The sequence below is a fragment of the Panthera tigris genome, chromosome F3, assembly GCF_018350195.1.
Source record: "Panthera tigris isolate Pti1 chromosome F3, P.tigris_Pti1_mat1.1, whole genome shotgun sequence".
In the NCBI taxonomy this organism is placed as follows: Eukaryota; Metazoa; Chordata; class Mammalia; order Carnivora; family Felidae; genus Panthera; species Panthera tigris.
Window position 1 is genome coordinate 545,540 of NC_056678.1, and position 20,589 is coordinate 566,128.

The 20,589-nt window shown below is 40.7% G+C and overlaps 1 protein-coding gene across 2 annotated transcripts; it reads left to right on the top strand.

Moving 5' to 3' along the window:
* Positions 1-374: 374 nt before the first annotated feature.
* LOC122235899 (putative ankyrin repeat domain-containing protein 26-like protein) lies at positions 375-19,333 on the top strand. Of its 2 annotated transcripts, XR_006214016.1 has the most exons (5): positions 379-544; positions 4,360-4,396; positions 6,052-6,088; positions 11,925-11,997; positions 19,056-19,199. XR_006214016.1 is itself a non-coding variant. In XM_042976452.1 (4 exons), exons 1-4 carry the CDS (start codon positions 457-459, stop codon positions 19,224-19,226), a joined length of 369 nt encoding a protein of 122 aa, XP_042832386.1. In that variant the 5' UTR covers positions 375-456; the 3' UTR covers positions 19,227-19,333. The 2 variants fall into 2 exon arrangements, 1 of the variants encoding a protein (XP_042832386.1); XM_042976452.1 differs by lacking the exon at positions 6,052-6,088 and having other exon boundaries at positions 375-544; positions 19,056-19,333.
* Positions 19,334-20,589: the final 1,256 nt, after the last annotated feature.

Consider the following 20,589-nt stretch of genomic DNA (forward strand, 5'->3'; position numbering starts at 1 on the left):
ACCCAACATGGTATACTCCAAAGTTTATCATGTGAGGTATGAATTGACACTGAAACAAATGTCTGCCATGTTATTAGAAGCAGTTTTAATTTATAGCAAGTATACTTTTAAAGAATTTGTTTCAATACTTATTTCAAATGTCCTTTTATTTTGGTCGGGAATGCAAAGGAAGGTGTTTTGTTAGTTCCTTTTTGAAATCTGCATACAAGTCAGGCTTCTGCCTTTGAAAGTATTCTGGCCTTCCTTGTTCAGTTTAGAGAGTCAATAGCCAAATGAAGATTCAAAGGTACGCTGAATCAAGAGAGCGTATATGAGGTATTTAAATGTTTTGGTTTTCAATACGTTTTTCTTATTTGTAAGTCTGATTGTTATTAAAATCATAAATTCAGATATTTTCTTGGAAAAGGATTAGGAAGTCTTCACGCAACTCATTACTGATGCTACTTTTAACAGAGTATGTGTGAGAAGCCCAACAAATATGTTCTTCATTTCTCTGGTGCTGCAGATCAGAAAGTGCAAAGTATATTAAATGGACAAGTAGAAGGTAAGACCAGTATTTTATTCAAAGGTTATTTGACAGAATGTTGATTTAAAACAGGAACACTGATATATTCTAATATCTAAAGAAAACCGCCTGTTAAGTGCATAGGAAACAGAAAGAGATGTGAAAAGGAGATAAGTTGCATATATGTGATGTCAGCAACAGATTAATTTGAGAGTGCCACCAAAGGAGCTAAATGACTAGTTCCCTTTCAAGATACTGGAAGGCCTAAGGACCTCAGGAAATAAGAGAAGAGCCAAAGAGGGAATGATGAGAACGGTGGAGACTACAGGGAGTAAATGAAGGAAAGTAAGCCGGTGTGTATTGTGTTTCTACTGGAAGGTGGTAAAATACACTCGTTCTTTAAAAGGAAGAGCAGACTATTTGAAATGCAGCAACACTATCAGGTGAGCTTCTAGTACCAGAATCTGTCAGAGTAGTATCCCAAAATGTTCCCACTCTTACTGTTATCCTCACTGTTGCGAAGACATTAAGGACTGACCTAGCTGATGATGCAGAGTTATGTCCTAACTACCATGGATGAACATAAGCATTTGTAGTCAGCGATAAATGTATATACGTTAATGCCATATAAAATGGGGGTATTTCATACGGTAGTAACATTTAGGGCAAAATAAGAGAATGGGAAGGAGGGTCAGATAGGGAGACATCAAGATAACTCATCTGACATTTTGGATGCAGTATTTTTGACTTTTATTTTGGCAATAACTGCCTTTACTAGGGGAACTATATTTTTAATTTTCTAAGAAATTAAGGAAAAGAAACAAAAAAAACTATGATCAGCAGTGTGTTTTCATATTCTGATAGTTCTGATTGTTCTAGAATGACCCCTGTTACTTCTTTGATTCCTATCTGACAGGAAAATGAACTAAGTCCTAGTTAGTTGGATAAAATTAACTGATTTTTCATATTTGAGAGGAACTTTTATATGGTAGAACATAGGGGCAATCACCAGGATTCTCTCTCTCTTTTTTGTTTCTTCTGAGTAAAATAGGATTGTTGCTTGTTTCACACTTTCTGACATCATGAATTCATCTATTCCTTTTAAATCTTTCTTCAAATGGATATATAGGAATGTAGGGATTTTCAAGGCAAATATCAAGAAAAAGAGATTCCAGGAAAGGTATTCTGTGACATAACCTTCTGACTGTAACCACGTGTAAGACATCAACCCAAATAATAAAATTTCATATAATGCAGTTGTGTTAGAGGCATCCCAACGACACCCAGATTTGATTATTCACTACAAGAGCTCACAGGACTCAGCATGTAGTTGCAGTCATGCCTGTGGTTTGGTATGGGGACAGGCTGGAAAGGCCAATCAGCACAGAGAAAAGGTGCATGGGGTGAAGTCCAGAGGAGACCAAGCGCAGGCTTCCAGGAATCCTATCTTTATGGAGTTAGCAGGATGTGCTAAATTCCTCCAGCATGAAATTAGGACAGCAGAAGTGAAATGTTGTCTGCCAGTACGAGGCTTATGGATACTCAGTGCCCGAGGTTTCATCAGATGCTAATCACATAGGCATCTTCTCCTTAGCATGTCCCCAAATTCCAGGTTTCCAGAAGGAAATGAAGTGTACGGCCTGAAGCACATTGATTGTACCAGCACTTAGGCAGAGTGAGCGACTCTTAACCAGCTAGGGAATGGTGGGAACCCTCCTGAAATCCAAGATCCCAGGGAACCACCAAGGGCCAGTCATTCAAGTAGGATGTTCGGAGGGTAGCCATCTTTGGCCCGCTGGATGAAACCTGTTCTGCATAGGAATTATAGCCCTGACTTAATTTTTGGTGCTGTCTTAAGATTTTATTTTACTAGCAAGTAATATGATGGTTACCATGGTACTGGTTTCAGTTTCATCATCCATATGAAGTAGGTATTTGCACAAAAATTACTAGGGCAATATTAGTTCATTATAATCTTTTTTTATGTGGCTAAGCTTTCACTATGATTCTTAGATACGATCAACATAATGATTTTCGACTTAAAATTAGAATAAAATCTCTTAATTATAAGGAAAACCCAGGTTTGATTCCTATAGTGCTGAATCCCTGTTTATAGTTATAAGATATTTGATCATATTCACCAATTGTTTTCTTGCCTAAGTATACAAATAACTTTTGTATTTTTGTATTTTGCTTTATGTATTTTCATATACTTCCATATGGGAGACAGTCCCCCTATTGTGTTACTTTGATCTCTGTCTTAATTTTCAAGGTGACTGTATCATGCGTTAATATATGCTAAGAGTAGCTTCAGTGGATACCATGTCTTGTTGTTGGTGTTGTTCTATACATTTAATAAGCCTTATTTTTTACACAAGTTTTAAGTTCACAGCAAAATATAATAGAAAGTACAGAGAGTCTCCATATACCATACCCCCGTACACGCCTAGCCTCCCCTGTTGTCAACATCTGGCACGACAGTGGTCCATTTTTAGTAGTATATTTTTTTCAGTTCCTTTGTTTAGTTTTGAGCGAGAGAGCATGCATATGTGTGAGCAGCAAAAGGGCAGAGGGAGAGGGGAGAAAGAATCCTGTGCTGTCAGCACAGAGCCTGATGCAGGACTTGATCCCATGAACTGTGAGATCATGACCTGAGCTCAGATCCAGACTTGGACGCTGAACCAACTGAGCCACCCAGGCACCCTGAGAACAGTCGTGCATTTTATATGGACACTAACTCATCATTTTCAGGCAAAATCTCTGATTTGCATTAGTGTTCATCCTTGGTGTTATACATTCTGTGAGTTTTAACAAATGTGTAATGATGTGAATCCACCTTTGTGGTATCGTGTGAAAGAGTTTCACTGTCTTAAAAGTCCTCTGTGCTGTGCCCCTTTATCCCTACATTCACCCCAACCCTTACCTCCGTAGCCTTGCTCTTTCCAGAGTGTCATATAGTTAGAATCATACAGTGGATATCTTTGAATGTTTAGAAAGTTAAACTTCCCTGGTCATTGAAGGTAGGCATTCAAGACATTCTTTGCCCTTTGTTTTGTTTTGTTGCTCTTCAGTAGAGGGTCTGATGACCTCTGCCTTCCATGAAAAAAAGCATGATTTCTCTAGATGTGTGTCACCTAATGGGGAGGGTTGAGAAAAATGACATCATGAACCACTACATAGCACTCACATTGGGATCATCCTCCTCTGTGATGTGCGGTGGGTCTAGATAGACGCTCTAGCAATGGAAGGAGACAGTCTCAAGAGGTTAGAACTTTAACTGGAATGCCAAATCTTTCCTTCTTACCTTGCCATTGGAAATAAGGCCAGGGACAGTCTGTTTGCTATGGTTTGGCCATGCCGCAAAGTACAATAGCTATAGAGTCCACTTTATGAGGGGGTGTTTCATCCTAAAAGTGAACAGTGTCTGCTGAAGAGTGGGGAAGTTCTGCCTTGTTACAGCAAACTAAAGGTATTCTCTTTCAACTCTAATAGTGGAAGTCCAGAAAAATCATGCTAGTTTCAGTTTGACATTGTCAGCTCATGATCATCATTGTCCTAACGATACCATTTTCCTCCAGTGTCATAGAGTCGGTCAGTGATGGTCATTGTAAACATCAGTTCACCTGTATGTGTCAAATTCTGATGAAACCCATTCTTGCTTTTGGTCAATAAAGAGGAGAAAGTAAGATTTCTTAGTGCTTTAAGCCTACCAATGGTGCAATTACCGTTCAGTGTAGTGTGGTTTCCAGGTGTGATCCCAAAGCAATACTTTTGAACAAATCATAAGCCGTACACTTGTAATTTCCTCTATTTTTCGATTGTTAATTTAACATGTATTTTGCTTTCTTCTTTAGGAGCAGATAAGAATGCTGAGGAAGACTCTATAACCAGGTAGGATTTTTATGGATTTGTAAAAATGACATTTGTTACTTTGATCTCTATCTTCATTTTCAAGGTGACTGTATCTTGCATTAATATACACTAAGAGTAGCTTCAGTGGATACCATGTCTTGTTGTTGGTGTTGTTCTATACATTTAATAAGCCTTATTTTTTACACAAGTTTTAAGTTCACAGCAAAATATAATAGAAAGTACAGAGAGTCTCCATATACCATACCCCCGTACATGCCTAGCCTCCCCTGTTGTCAACATCTTGCACGACAGTGGTCCATTTTTAGTAGTATATTTTTTTCAGTTCCTTGGGTTATTTTTGAGCGAGAGAGCATGCATGTGTGTGAGCAGCCAAGGGGCAGAGGGAGAGGGGAGAAAGAATCCTGTGCTGTCGGCACAGAGCCTGATGCAGGACTTGATCCTATGAACTGTGAGATCATGACCTGAGCTCAGATCCAGACTTGGACGCTGAACCAACTGAGCCACCCAGGCACCCTGAGAACAGTCGTGCATTTTATATGGACACTAACTCATCATTTTGAGGCCAAGTCTCTAATTTGCATTAGTGTTCAGCCTTGGTGTTATACATTCTTTGAGTTTTAACAAATGTGTAATGATGTGAATCCACCTTTGTGGTATCGTGTGAAAGAGTTTCACTGCCTTAAAAGTCCTCTGTGCTGTGCCCCTTTATCCCTACATTCACCCCAACCCTTACCTCTATAGCCTTGCTCTTTCCAGAGTGTCATATAGCTAGAATCATACAGTGGATATCTTTGAATGTTTAGAAAGTTAAACTTCCCTGGTCATTGAAGGTAGGCATTCAAGACATTCTTTGCCCTTTGTTTTGTTTTGTTGCTCTTCAGTAGAGGGTCTGATGACCTCTGCCTTCCATGAAAAAAAGCATGATTTCTCTAGATGTGTGTCACCTAATGGGGAGGGTTGAGAAAAATGACATCATGAACCACTACATAGCACTCACATTGGGATCATCCTCCTCTGTGATGTGCGGTGGGTGTAGATAGATTCTCTAGCAATGGAAGGAGACAGTCCCAAGAGGTTAGAACTTTATCAAAGTGGAATGCCAAATCCTTCTTACTAACCTTGCCATTGGAAATAAGGTCAGGGAGAGTGTGTTTGCTATGGTTTGGCCATGCTGCAAAGGACAATAGCTATAGAGCACACTTTGTGAGGGGGTGTTCCATCCTAAAAGTGAACAGTCTCTACTGAGGGGCTGGGGAAGTTCTGCTGTGTTAGAGCAAAATAAACATACTCTCTTTCAACTCCTCTAGTAGTGGAAGTCCAGAAAAATCATGCTAGTTTCAGTTTGACATTGTCAGCTCATGATAATCATTCTCCTAACGATACCAATTTCCTCCAGTGTCACAGAGTCGGTCAGTGATGGTCATTGTAAACATCAGTTCACCTGTAGGTGTCAAATTCCGATAAAACCTATTTTTTTGCTTTTCGTCAAAGAGAGGAGAAAGTAAGATATCTTAGTGCTTTATCCCTACCAATCGTATAATTACCATTCAGTGTAGTGTGGTTTCCAGGTGTGGTCCCAAAGGAATACTTTTTAACAAATCATAAGCCATACACTTGTAACTTCCTATATTTTTCGATTGTTGATTTAACATGTATTTTGCTTTCTTCTCTAGGAGCAGATAGGAATGCTGAGGAAGACTCTATAACCAGGTAGGATTTTTATGGGTTTTAAAAATGACATTTGTGGGGCGCCTGGGTGGCGCAGTCGGTTAGGCGTCCGACTTCAGCCAGGTCACGATCTCACGGTCCGTGAGTTCGAGCCCTGCATCGGGCTCTGGGCTGATGGCTCGGAGCCTGGAGCCTGTTTCCGATTCTGTGTCTCCCTCTCTCTCTGCCCCTCCCCCGTTCATGCTCTGTCTCTCTCTGTCCCAAAAATAAATAAAAAACGTTGAAAAAAAATTTTTTAAAAAATAAAATTAAAAATAAAAATAAAAATGACATTTGTTGGGGCACCTGGGGGACTCAGTCAAAGAGTGTGACTCTTGATTTCAACTCAGGTTTGTGAGTTCAAGCCCGCGTCGGGTTTTGCGCTGACAGGCTCCTTGGGATATCTTTCCTTCTCTCTGTGCGCACTCATCCTCAAAGTATAAAGGAATTAAATGAAATGAAAGGAAAGGAAATGAATGAAGTGAAAATTATGTGTTTCCTAAGGGAACGCAGAGAACAAAAGCAGTTGTTGAGTGTTCTACCCTGGACTAGACACTATATCCTATGCGTAACATCTGTTCAGTTATATAGTCATTGCATAGCTTTGCAAAGTAGCTGTGTTATTGTAGCCTACTTTTTATTTCTTTGGCAAGTGTGGTTCAGGGAGGTGGATTACTCGCCCCATGATTCCATAGTTAATGGGTAGCTGGGGGGCTTTGCCCGTCAGCTTGTGTAGCTTCCACATCCATTCTCTGGTTCCTCAGCAGCACTGAGATGAAGATCCTGATCCTAGGGCAGATCAACTCAGAATGTCAAAGGTAAGGATGTCGGAACTCTAATTTAGGGTTTTCTTAAGAACCCAGGTTACTCCAAGCATTTGCCCTTATATATGTGACCACTAGTGCTGACAAAAGTCATTAGTGCAGTGGTAACTAGTCCCTTGTTTTTACCATCAGAGATTTTAGGGTGGATGTCAGCTATGGCCATGGTGTCACGGCTTTCACATAATAAGCAAGATCTCGTCAGGCAGCGCCTTAGATATGGTGATATCTCCTCTTCTTGAGACAAATAATTTTTCTGTAAGGGAAGGATATCTAGTTGTAGACCATGTTACGTTAATTAAATTCAGCCTCTGTTTCGAGGATATTGCTATATGATTCTCTGTTGCCTAAGTTCCCAGTCTGGTTTCCCTTTGGGCTAGTACCCTTGACTAGTTCTAGGAAGCTTTTTCTTTGTTTGGAGATGTTTTTTCCCATGACTTTTCTGTACTGTGTTTTTGCCTTTTTACTTTCTTCTCTGGTTTTCTTGGTATTTCTTTTTCTTTTTCCATTAATTTTTCCACTTCTGCCAGTGAAGGACTCTCCACTTTTCCAGAAGCCAAATCAAAAGCACTTAGAATCTCACGATTTAGGGAACCTCAGAGATTAATTCATCAAAATACCCTCTGGTACTTCAACCTCTGTTTAAGCTCCTTGCCCAATGGTTGTTTCCATGGAGAATTTGAAACTCAAAAGAGATTGAAGTGACCTATTTGGATATGATAAGTGACAGAAATGAGATTTCAATTCGGGTTCTTTTCTTTCTTTCTTTCTTTCTTTCTTTCTTTCTTTCCTTTCTTTCTTTGTTTTTTGTCTTCATCTGGCAGGCAAATATTTTAATAATAGAAAGCTGGAGAGTGGGTCTAATGAATACAATGAAGGAGAGTAAGAATCGAATTAGCAGAGGAGACCAGGTTTCAAGAAGAACAACACTGAGTTGGATAGGAATAAGAGTTTTAGAAGACATGTCAGAATATGGGGGTTTATGCCAAGTGAGATAAAGGTGAAAGACAGGAATGAAGGACCCAGGATTAGGGGAGTTGTTTAGAAAGGCATATTCAAATAGAGAGTTCAAGAGGGTCGTGACCAGGTTTCTGGTTTTGTGCGTGTTGTGTTCATTGAAGGTGCGAGCATACCTCAGATTTTCTGTTGAGAGAGATTAAAAATCATTTGAGCTGCTGGGAAGAGTCTGTTTACAGCAAATAGAACTATGATATCATCTACTTCAACCCCAACTTAGGGAGGATGGCTTAGATCCTTTGAAGGAATTGGGGGTGGAGGGTGGAGATTCTGAACAACAGAGATGTATGGCCCGAGGCAAGCTGTCTCCTCACTCCACCTCTTTTCCTAAATCTGTGATGCCCTTCCCATGTACCTGTAGGGCTGGGCAGGGGTAGGACTGACTTGTCAAATCAGTAAGGGAGCTTCATCTGGATAGGTGATAACATGCCTATGTTCAGGTGACTGTGCGGATGACTGAGACTCCCAATTCGCTTGTTTTCCAGGAGCAGGACATGGCTCCTACCCTCGGTCATTTGAGCCCATTCTTGTACGAGTCTGTGCCTTCATAGGCTAAAGATTGAAAGGTTGGAGAATGCCACTGAACCGTGCCGAAGAGTGATGTAGGAGTGGGAGCTCATCGGGAAGAAAATATTCAGGCAGCGTATAGAGAAATAGAGGCACAACTACCAGGACCATTTTGATCACAGTGTCTCTCCTTGGGTAGCTGAATGCCCCTGAAGGCTTGGAAGGTCTTGCTAGTTATTATGGACCTAAATAAGGCAAGAGCAGTGGAGGAACAAAGTTGGCCTTGGGAACTTTTAATCTTTTAATCTCTAGTTAGTACTTCCACTCATAACATAGAAACCTTAACTTTGGTATATTTACTTAAACGGAGGTCTACCTGACACACAATGTAATATGTGATGCAACAACTCTGGATGTTCCACGATGCTCGCCATAAGCGTAGCTCCCGTCTGTTAATGTATGATGCTATGACGATACCACTGACTAGATTCCCTGTGCTGTACCTTTGAGCCTTGTGATTTATTCATTCTATAACTGGAACCCTGAACTTCCCTCTCCCCTTCACCCACTTTGTCCATCCCCTCACCTCCCCTCCCTTCTGGCAACAGTCAATTCTCTGCATTTATGGGTCTGTTTCTGCTTCTTCTCTGTTTGTTCATTTGTTCCCCTTTTTAGATTCTACATAGAAGTGAAATCATATAGGATTTGTCTTTCTCTGACTTATTTCACTTAGCCTCATACCGTCTAGGTATATCCATGATGTTGCAGATGGCAAGATCATTCTGTTTTATAGCTGTGTAATATTCCATTGTGTGTGTGTGTGTGTGTGTGTGTGTGTGTGTATGTGCGTGTGTGTGCGTGGTCTGTTCATGTATTGGTGGACACTTGGGTTGCTTGCATATCTTGTCTATCGTAAATAAGGCTATAATAAAGATAGGGGTGCATATATCTTTTCAAATTAGTATTTCCATTTCCCTTGGGTAGATAAATACCCAGTAGTGGAATTAGTGGATCCTATGGTGTTTGTATTTTTAATTTGTTGAGGCCCGTCCATACTGGCTTTCACTGTTACGATACCAATTTACATCCCGTGAGCAGTGCACAAGGGTTGTTTTTTCTCCACACCCTGAGCATCCCTTGTTTCCTGTGTGGTGAAACTGAGCCATTCTGACAGATGTGAGGTGAGAAGTCATTGTGGTAAGTTTATAGATTTAATTTTCAACCATTTCAGAGAATTCCCTGCCTGTCACCCTTGGTTATGGAAACTCAGAGTGGGTCTTTCCTGGAGATTTCACAGGTTAGGAGAGGTAGAGGCAAAATAGAGAACTGAAAGCTTTTTTAAAACGGGGTCCAAATTTTGAAAGACCTGTATTCTGGAAACCGTAAAACACTGATGAAAGAAATTGAAGTTGACAGAAACAAAGAGAAAGACATCCGATGCTCATAGACGGGAAGAATACATATTTTTAAAGTGTTGGGGCGCCTGGGTGGCTCAGTCGGTTAAGCGTGTGACTTCAGCTCAGGTCACGATCTCGCGGTACGTGAGTTCGAGTCCCGCGTCGGGCTCTGGGCTGATGGCTCAGAGCCTGGAGCCTGCTTCCGATTCTGTGTCTCCCTCTCTCTCTGCCCCTCCCCCATTCATGCTCTGTCTCTCTCTGTCTCAAAAATAAATAAACACTAAAAAAGTTAAAAAGAAATAAAAAAATAAATGAAGTGTGTACACTACCCAAAGCAATCTACAGATGTAATGCAATCCCTGTCAACATACCAATAGCATTTGTCACAGAGCTAGACAATCAATCCTAAACGTTGTATAGAACCACAAAGACCTTGAACGGCCAAAGCAATATTGTGAAAGAGGAAAACTGGAGGTATCGCAATCTCAGCTTTCAATTTTATTCCAAAGCTGTAGTAATCCTAACAGTATGGTGGGTACTGGCGTAAAAAATAGCCACATAGCTCAATGGAATAGAACCGAAAACCTAGAAATAAATCCACAACTGCATGGTCAGTTAATGTTCCCCAAACAGGAAAGACTATCCAGTGGGGAAAAGGCAGTCTCTTCACCAAATGGTGTTGGGAAAACTGGACAGGTCACATGCCAAAGAATGAACCTGGACCAATTTCTTTACCATACACACAAATAAACTCAAAATGAATTAAAGACCTAGGTGTGAGACTTGAAACCATAAAATATCCTTGAAGAGACCACAGGCCATCATTTCTCTCAATTTGGCTATAGCAACATTTTACTCATTATGTCTCCTGAGCCAAGGGAAATAAAGCAAGAATAAACTTTGGGGACTACATCAAACTACAAAGATTTTGCATAGTGAAGGAAACGGTAAAACTAAAAGGCAACCTCTGGGATGGGAGAACATATTTGCAAATGTTTTGCAAATCCAGTAAAGGGTTAGTATCCACAATGTATAAAACATTGATACAAGTCAACACCCCCCGCTTCCAGAAAACCCCAGTTTCAAAATGAGCAGAAGACATAACCAGACATTTTTCCAAAGACAACATACAGATGGTCAACAGACACATGAAAAGATGCTCCCCCAAACTGCAACGAGATACCACATCACACCTGTCAGAATGGCTAAACTCCAAGACACAAGAAGCAAGTGTTTGCGAGGATGTGGAGACAAAGGAACCCTCTTGCAGTGTTGGTGGAAATGCAAATGGGTGCGGCCCCTGTGGAAAGCAGTATGGAGTTTCCTCAAAAACTTAAAAACAGAACTCTCCTATGATCCAGTAATTACACTACTGGATACTACCCAAGAGAATACAAAAACACGAATTCCACGGGACACACGCAGCCCTGTGTTTATTGCAGCATTATTTCCAATAGCCAGCACAAGGGTCCATTGACAAATGAGTGAACGAAAAAGAAGTCCTATATGTATGTACGTGTGTGTATATGTATATCCATACACGCACACACACACACACACCACGCACACACACACTGGAATATTACTGAACCATAAAAAATTGAAATCTTGCCATTTGCAATGACCTGGATGGAGCCTGAGATTAGTGGGTTAAGAAAAGTCAGGGAAAGACAAATACCATATGATTTTACTCATGTAGCACTTAAGAAACAACGAATGAGCAAAGGGAGAAAAAAAGGAGAGACAAACCAAGAAATAGGCTCTTAACTGCCGAGAACAAACAGATGGTTTCCAGAGAGGAGGTGAGTGGTGGGAGGGGTGAAGGAGGTGATGGGGATGAAGGAGTGTCCTTGTCATGATGAGCACGGGGTGAGTATGGATTTGGTAAATCACTATATTGTACAACTTAAACTAATAAGACACTGGATGTTACTGTTACTGGAATTAAAATAAAACTTAGTGGAAAAAACAGAGGCCAACTTTTAATTATACCAAGAGACTTCGTTGAATAAACAGATAGCTGACCTTTCCCTTAATTTTTGAAATTTTGTTTTTAAATAAATGAACATGTTTTTCTTGTATATTTTTGCTCTAAAGGCTTTCCGACAAACCTGGTCCTGATGATTCATGGCCTACATCAGCTAGCCAAGACTTAGATTTCGGTACCAAGGTAAAGTACCCTCCTGTGACACTCACTTTCCTGCTCTGAATTTAGTTTTCTCCCTTATTTACTCTGAAAATTTAAGAGTAGCCTGTGCATCATCATTTTATGTGTGTAATGGAAAGTTAGCAAGAACAAACCCCTTGACAGATACATGACACGTTGGATTTTTTGTTTTGTTTTGTTGTACTTTGGTAAATCCTAGAGGTGGAGGCTGAGAAAAGAATGGGCTGGAAAATATATAATGACCGTCAAATTATATTGGGAAAAGCTTTCCCATAATGGAGGAAATATGATATTTGGTTAAGGATAAGGATTCTTGCTGTGATAGTAACATGACTGATAATACTCATGCCTAAATGAAATTTTATTGGATCCAATTGTCTATTGTAGGTTGCCCCCGCCCCGGGCAATTTTTATTTTGAGAGAGAGATACAGGATTTTCCTTTGTCTCTATCTTTTGTTCTACATTTAGACTAAAATAATATTAGAAAATGTAGAAACTTAGATGTTTACATTATTTCTCAACATTTACCTTACAAAGGTGTTTCCCTGTATTTTTGAAATAACTCCATGAAGAGTAAGTTAAAATGGTGCATCTCCCTGAAGAATACATATTTTGCTGAAAAGAGTAGCTCTATGAGCAGAGGCTCTTCATAGCCAAGTTGTCAAATTTCTAATTTCAGAAATCTTTCCTATTCTAGCTTTTAAAAATATCTCCTCCTAGTCCTTGTGTCAGATTCTAAAATTTAAGTTTCAGACATCTGATATTTTGTTAAATATTCATTTCAAAGCCCCTAAATCATTATAAGCTACTGGAGGTTAGGAAACACACTTGTTTGACTCCTGGAGCTCCTAGAATGAAGTCTTGCTTGTAAGAAGCAACGTCATAGTTGTTGAATGTGAATAAAGGAGTAGGGAAATGGAATTCCGTAGAATGGAATTTGAAAAGTAATGAAATACGCATGATATATCACAATTAAATATGTGAATTTAAAAAGTAAGGTCAGTTTGTATTCCGTTTTGGTGTTTAATATGTATAAACGCAAATGAATTCTATTGAGGAAATCAGGAGTTACATACGAAAGAAGGTTGCAGTATATTTTTAGTATCCTCCCATTGTGAGCTTAGAATTGCAGAGAAAAAGTCCTCAGCCTTTGTTTTTTCAACCCATCTGTGTCCCATTATATGCATCCTTTGAAGGTTCACATTTCTTCCTAGAATACTCATTCCCAATTCTTTCTCCATAGTGAAAGTTGTTGTGTTAGGAACCTTTCTTTTTCTGTTCTTCTCTTAGTCTAGTAATAATTTACAGCTTTTATGAAGCAACAGATGCCAGTAATTGAAAAATTTATTTTATAGTGAAAAAACTTAAATTCTTTATTACAGTATATATAACCAGATAACTGTAGAGTGATAAAAGTCAGTATTATTAAGGATATACTGTGAATGAAAACCTCTGTTTTATGTATAGATTATATATGTATGTTTAAAAGGTTTAAAAGAGACTATTGTTCATAGAATATTCCCAATCCTACTTATGTACCTGTTAAAAAATATATGTTGTTTCCACTTACCTTATTTTGCTCACATTTTTCCTTTTCTTCCTTGTCTTAAGCTCATGCTTGATTGATTGGTCATGTCTTATTTTTTTTTCCTTTTTTTTTTCTTCTCCCCCCATGCTTTTTAAGGTATTTTTTTTTAAGTTTATTTATTTTGGAGAGAGAGAGAGACAGACAGAGTGCAAGTGGGGTAGGGGCAGAGACAGAGGGAGACACAGAATCCAAAGCAGGCTCCAGGCTCCGAGCTGTCAACACAGAGCTCAATGAAGGTCTCACACCCACAACCGTGAGATCATGACTCATGAGCTGAAGTTGGACGCTGAACTGACTGAGCCACCGACGTGTCCCCCCCCCCACCATGCTCTTTTTTAATGGTTTACCCCTACCCTAATATTTCCTTGCAGAAAACATTTCTTTAGTGTCTGTTCTCTTAGTACATCACTTTCTGTCAACTCCATTGTCAACATATTGGTTATGGAATTCTACTGTCTGTGTGTGGTTTTCATCCATGACTCATTGCCTCACAAGGTTTGTTATTCTTTTTTTCTCTTTTTTGGAAGGAGCCGAGCTAAATGTTTTTGTAATGTTTGTATTTCTCTTGGAAAGGGAGGAAGAGAGAGAAAGAATGAGCAAGTGCTCGTTGTTGTGATCTGAAAATATGCAAGGTACGATCTCAGTCCTTTTATATTTGTGGAGGGCTGTTTTGTGACCCAGGATGTCACTTATATTGGAGAATGTTCTATGTGCACTTAAGAAGAATGTGCATTCTACTGCTGTTGGATGAAAAGATCTCAATATATCGGTATTGATATCCAGGTATATAAATGTATATATGAAGGTCAATATATATCTATGTGTACCTGAATACATCTGGTCCAGTGACACATTGGATCTGTGTTTCCTTACTGATTTTCTGCCTTGACGATCTGCCTATTGCCATGCGTGGAGTCTTAAGGTCGTCTACAATCATGGTATTTGTATGTATACATTTATTCATGTTTGTGATTAATCGATTCATATAAGTGGGCGTTTCACTTTGGGGCATAAACGTTTGCAATTGTTAGGTCCTCTTGATGGATAGACCCCTTAATTATGATAAAAAGCCCTTCTGAATCTGTTACTACCGTCTTTGGTTTAAAATCTAGTCTGTCTGGTGGAAGTATGGCGACTCCAGCTTTCTTTTGACTTCTAGTAGCATGATAGGTTGTTCCCCACACCTTCACTTTGAATCTGGAGGTGTCCTGGGGTCTAAAATCAGTGTCTTGTTGACAGCATATAGATGGATCTTGTTCTTTGGTTTTGTTTTGTGTTTTATCCGTTCTGATTCCCTGTGTCTTTTGATTGGGGCATTGAGTCCATTGACATTCAGAGTGATTAGTTAAAGATATGGCTTTAGTGCCATTGTGTTATCTGAAGGTTTCATGCTTTTGGTGAGGCCTCTGGTCCTTTGTCGTCTCTGCTGCTTTCCACTCACAGAGTCACTCCTTAGGATCTCCTGCAGGGCTGGTTTAGTGGTCATGAACTGCATTAGGTGTTGTTTGTCTGGGGAAGCCTTTCTCTCTCTTTCTATTCATATGACAGCCTTGCTGGGGAAAGCATTCTTCGCTGCATATGTTCCCATTCAGCACATTGACTGTTTCCTACCCCTCCCTTCTGCCCTGCCAAGTTTCATTGGACAGGTCTGCTGCTACCCTTATGTGTCTTCCCTTGCAGATTAAGCCCCGTTTGTCCCAAGCTGCTTTCAGAATTCTCTCTTGATCTTTGTATTTTTCCGGTTTCGCTTTGACATGTCGTGGTGTTGACCTGGTTTTGTTGATTTGGAAGGGAATTCTCTGTGCCGCCAGGACTTGGATGCCTGTTTCCTTCCCCAGATGAGGGAAGTTCTCAGCTACAAGTTGTTCAAATAAACCTTCTGCCCCTTTCTCTCACTCTTCTTCTTCTGTGACCCCTATGATGTGGCTATTATTTCATCTCACCGAATCAGTTAGATCTCTAGTACCTGCCTCGTGGTCTAGTAATTTCCTTTCTTTCCTTTCTCTGCTTCATCTTTGTCCATAATTTTATCTTCTGTTTCACTGATTCTGTCTGCTGCTTCTCCCATCCTTGCTGTCACTGCATCCAATTTATTTTGTAACTCGTTTACATTTTATTTTCAGCATTCATCCTGACGATTTTTTAGGTCCTTGATCTCTGAAGCAGTAGATTGTCTGCTGTCTTCTATGCTTGGTTTCAAGCCCAGCTATGCGTCTTATGAGTGTTCTTCCCAAAACGTGCTCAGATATATTGTTTCTGTCTCTTTTGTGCACTTCTCTGGCTGTCCTTTCGTCCTGGATTTTTTTTTGAGGAGAATTCTTCAATTTCGTCGTTTTGGCCAGATTCCTGCCCTTTATGTGTTTTAATAGCTTGTTCTGTGTCCCACACCTGCGAGTACTACTATATTAAAAAGGGGTCCTACACGGTCCAGGGCCTGGCAGTTGAACAAATGTTTTTGGAGTGTGTTGTGTGCACTCTTTTGGTGCATCTTTGGCTGCTTTTCTTGCTACTTGGAGTGGTGGCTTGGGCCTTCCACCAGGTGTGCTTTGATTTGTTTGTTGAAGTAATCCTGGAAAAAAGGAGAAGAGGGTGGTGAAGAATCCTTAGCCCAAACAAAGCGATAAATGACAGGAGTGGAAAAAAAGACCAGGCAGTGACTCAAAGGAGCTATAGGGCTTAATGCAGAAAGAGAAGGAGGAAAAGGAAGAAGGAGATCTGGAAAGGTATGGAGAAAATGCCCGATCAAACAAACAAACAATCAGAACAGAGGAACAAAGAGAAAAAAATATATATATAATTAGCTTTGACTGAAAATCAACTCGAGACTACTAGGCTGATTCCCAACGGGAGAAGAGGAAAGAGGAGAGTAGAAAGACAAAAAAGGGAAAAAGAGGAGAAAGGGACAGAAAAGGAAAGAAAAGAGGGGCGCCTGGGCGGCTCATTTGATGAAGTGTCCGAGTCTTGAATTTGGCTCAGGTCATGTTGTCGCTGTTGGTGGGTTCGATACCCCCACCAGCCTCTGCAGTGAGCATGGATCCTGCTCGGATTCTGTCTCTCTCTCCCTCTCTCTGTACCTCTCCTGCTTGATCACTCACTCTCTCTCTCAAAATACAGAAATAAACATTAAAAAAGAAAAGATAAAAAGAACAATAATTCAAATGAAAACAAACAAACAAACTCAGATACGAAACCAGAGGAGAGTTGTCTGTTGGTGCCTGGGACTGGTGGCTGTGCTGGTCTAGGGGAGGGGCTGTCTGGTCCCATCAGTGTCAGTCTCACTCCCATAGAGAAGCAGTTACCAGGCACAGAGAGGCAGGGTTTGGTGTAATGGGCCTGCCTCCGCTGAGGCTCACTGTCCGTTCCCTGAAGCCCCACGATGTAGGTCATGGGGAGAGAAATGGTGACACCCCAATCTCTCCTGCCCACACGAGGTGTCTCAAAACTCACTGTTCAGGCCGTCCTCACGGAATAGCCTGCGGGGCTGGCTTGCCTGGCTGCACAGTCTCCTGTGCTCCCTGAGCACTGAGTTGGGATTCAAAACCCTGTAGGATCCCGCTTTGCTCGGACCTGGTTCTGGAGTAGCGCCACTCTGCGCAGTGGACAGAGGGCCTCTGGCTCGTGCCTGCAGGGTCTTTTTCCCTTGGGCAGGGCAATACCTCCCCTTTCCACCATACTCAAGGTGTTCTCTCCCAGTGTAGCCCTGAGATTGCTACCAAGCCTAGGGGCGGCTCCCTCCCCACCAGGCATGGGAGGTGGTAGCTCTTTTCTAGAGAAAGTCTGGCAACCTTGAAAATTCTGGTTTTTAGCCTCTAAGGCTGTTTTGCAAAGTAGAAACTGGCTCTCTGGACCTCTCCTTGGTCTGTGGTCCAGACAGGTTTTCTCATATCCAAATGCACTTCCCGCAGCCCCTCTCTCTACCTTCCTTTGGTTTCTCCACCAAAGGGCTTCCCCCACTCCATGCCTGTGCTGCCCATTTTATGTCTCCCAATTCGCATACACACCCTTCTGTCCCGCCGAGCTGTCTGTTTGCACCTGTGGAGATTTTTCTGTCCCTCTGCAGCCTGTACTCCTGGTATTCCGAGTGTTGTGACCTCAATACTGCTGTGTTTGAGGGACAAGGGAAATTCTGATCCCCCTCCTCTGCCATCTTAACTCCTCCCGCCTCCTTTTACTTTCCTTTTCACAACTTCAGAGTTCTGTGTAGGTTTGCATTATATCAGTTTAATATGTTTTCTAGATATTTATGATGGGCTTTTTTCTTACTTGAACTGTATTGATCTTAATTTTCTGTCTTTTCTTTTTTTAAAGTTTATTCATTTATTAATTGGAGAGAGAGACAGAGAGAGCACCAGTGGGGAGGGGCAGAGAGACAGAGGGAGAGAGAGAAAATCCCAAGCAGACCCTGCACTGTCAGCGCAGAACCAGATGGGGGGCTTGAACCCGTGAACTGTGAGATCATGCCCGGAGCCAAAATCAAGAGTCAGGTGCTAACTGACTGAGGCATTCAGGCGGCCCTAACGTGTTCTTCCTACGTCCCCTGGGTACTTTAAATTTAATATGCCCTAGTTTAAAGACATTGTTTCTGATGCTTTCCCTTTCCTCTTTCCTGACTCTTTGTAATCTGCTCTGTCATTTGTGTTCCCTAGTCTGATAAATAGCATCCCTGAAACAGGAAAAGTCCTGGACTCCGAACTTCCCTGAAATGACCGCATGCTGTCACTCACCACATTCGATAGTTTGTACCTGCTTACCATTTTTCATATGTTAGTCCTGTAATTCACTCTCTCACCTATAATTTTGCAGTACTCTTCTGGTTTTGCTTCCTTTACATTCCTCCTACATTGCTTCCAGAGTGACCTTTCTAAAATATTCTTGTGACAATGTCATTCTTCTGCTTATTCAATGGATCCCCATTATCTGAAGGAGAAAATTCATGTTCTAGCATAACACTGCTCCCCCCCCTTTTTTTTTTTGGTTTCGTCCTCATGTTCCAGTAATCTCTATCTATCCCATTGCCAATAACTCTGTTCCAGTTTTGCCATATCGCATAGGTGTTGTCACTTACTATATTATTTCATACTTGATCCTTTTGCTCCTTCTAGAATGCCCTTCACACCCTCCCTGTGCACTTTGTGTGTCTTTTAAGATACAGCCCTATCTTCCCAGTGTTTGCTGAGCTTCCCAACTGTAAGTGTTTCCTCCTTTGTGCGTTCACTGTATGTTATTCACTTCCCTTGTAGAACTAGTGGATGGTATTTTTCTGTCCTTACCTGTTTTCATGCATCTCTACCGCTACTAGCATATAGAACAGACTCTGTCTTTGATTTCTATTTCCAGCTCTGCCCCGGATCGTGGCTATGACTTGACAGATACAGTATGTGCCTGTCTTTCTGAGTGGGTGAGTGTGTGACCAAATGAATTAATGTGATATTTTTCTGAAGTTGGGTTTTTGCTTTTGTGCTTTTTTTCTAGGAAGGAACAGCAAAGTCAGCAATGGAAGCAAAGGAAGATGGTGTTGGTATTATTGAAAATGTGCCACCAGAGCAAACAGTTAATGGCAGTTTGACTTCTGCTGGTGCAGTGCATAAAAATGACAGAAGTGGTAAGCTAGTGAATCTCTGTGAGTTGTTTTCCTATGATTAAATGCTAGTACGAGAAAAATCTGAAAGTATGTAGATCCAAATATATTATCCTTTATTCGTGAAGATATTTTTCTCTTGCTATCTTTCTTTATAAGTATCCCAAGTACGACCCCCTTTTACTTCTGGAAAATCTTGAACCCCCTGAACATCTTTTCTGCTATTGCTTTTATTTTATTGAAATATTCATGAATGGAGATAGACTTGTGTATGTGTTTAAAATTCATAGTAACACATGTTTTCATTAATTTATCTGTGACCGTATTCTCTAGATATGATGTTAGCATTAGAACTAGGAGAAGAGGAAGATGTAGAATCACCTTCTCTTCCTGAGGTACTGTCTTCTTCTTATTTTTAAGTATAAGCATGGAGTGATGTTAAAACGTCCAAGAGATGCTTTGACTTCACTCTCTCATCTCTGCATTTTCCCACAGAAACGATTTCCTTGTATGTTTTCCTATATGTGATAAAATAATTATGTGTTAATTATGACCACACAACATAGTAGAGTTCTGCCAATTTGCAGACATAATGAAAGTTGTGTAGTATTAGTGCAGAAAACGAAGGCTTGGAGGGAATGAGTTTGGGTTTTGGAGTTAAGTTATCTGAAACACTAAAGAATTACTCTAGGTCAACCTATGGCCAAGTGTATGATCCTGTGGTGTATACGGATGTGTCAAACTCCTACTGACATCCAGAAAGAGCTTGGATTATGGTGTTTACCACTTGAACCTTCCAAAGATAAGGCCTGGGACTTGATAATAATATATTTGGATTGTCAAGTAGATCTACAAGGAACATTGGGATTATGATGACCACAGTTTGGTTTAGTGGTGCTTCAATAAGTAAAACCCATTTTGGATAATTAAAATAACTTCGCAGTCCCACTTGTAGTAATATAGTTAAAGTAATGATGACGTATTCTAAGGTGACAACTAGGGAAGGAGGTGAAAAGGTCCTGATCTCTTAGGCTCAGGCAGCTGCTGCACAATGCTACAAGCACTGTATTTGAAATCAAAAGACATGCTAGCATCTTGGTTCCGTCACTTCCTAGCTGTGGGATCTTGGAAAAACTTGCTTGAATGTCAATGACCTCGTTCCTAAACATGGCACTAATACCCACCTCTTGGTTATGTGGAATGAACAAATGTGGCAACGTTTTGTAAACTGTAAAGCGTGCTATAGAAATAGAAGGCAAAATGATCACAGTGGCTTTTAGTGACTTACTATATATTGAGGATACTTTGTTTGGTGAATGTTTGTTTATTGTTGAGAGGGGGGTGGGGGGACAGAACATCTGAAGCAGGCTCTGCACTGAGAGCAAGGAGCCCAATGCAGGACTCGAACTCATGAAATTGAGAACATGA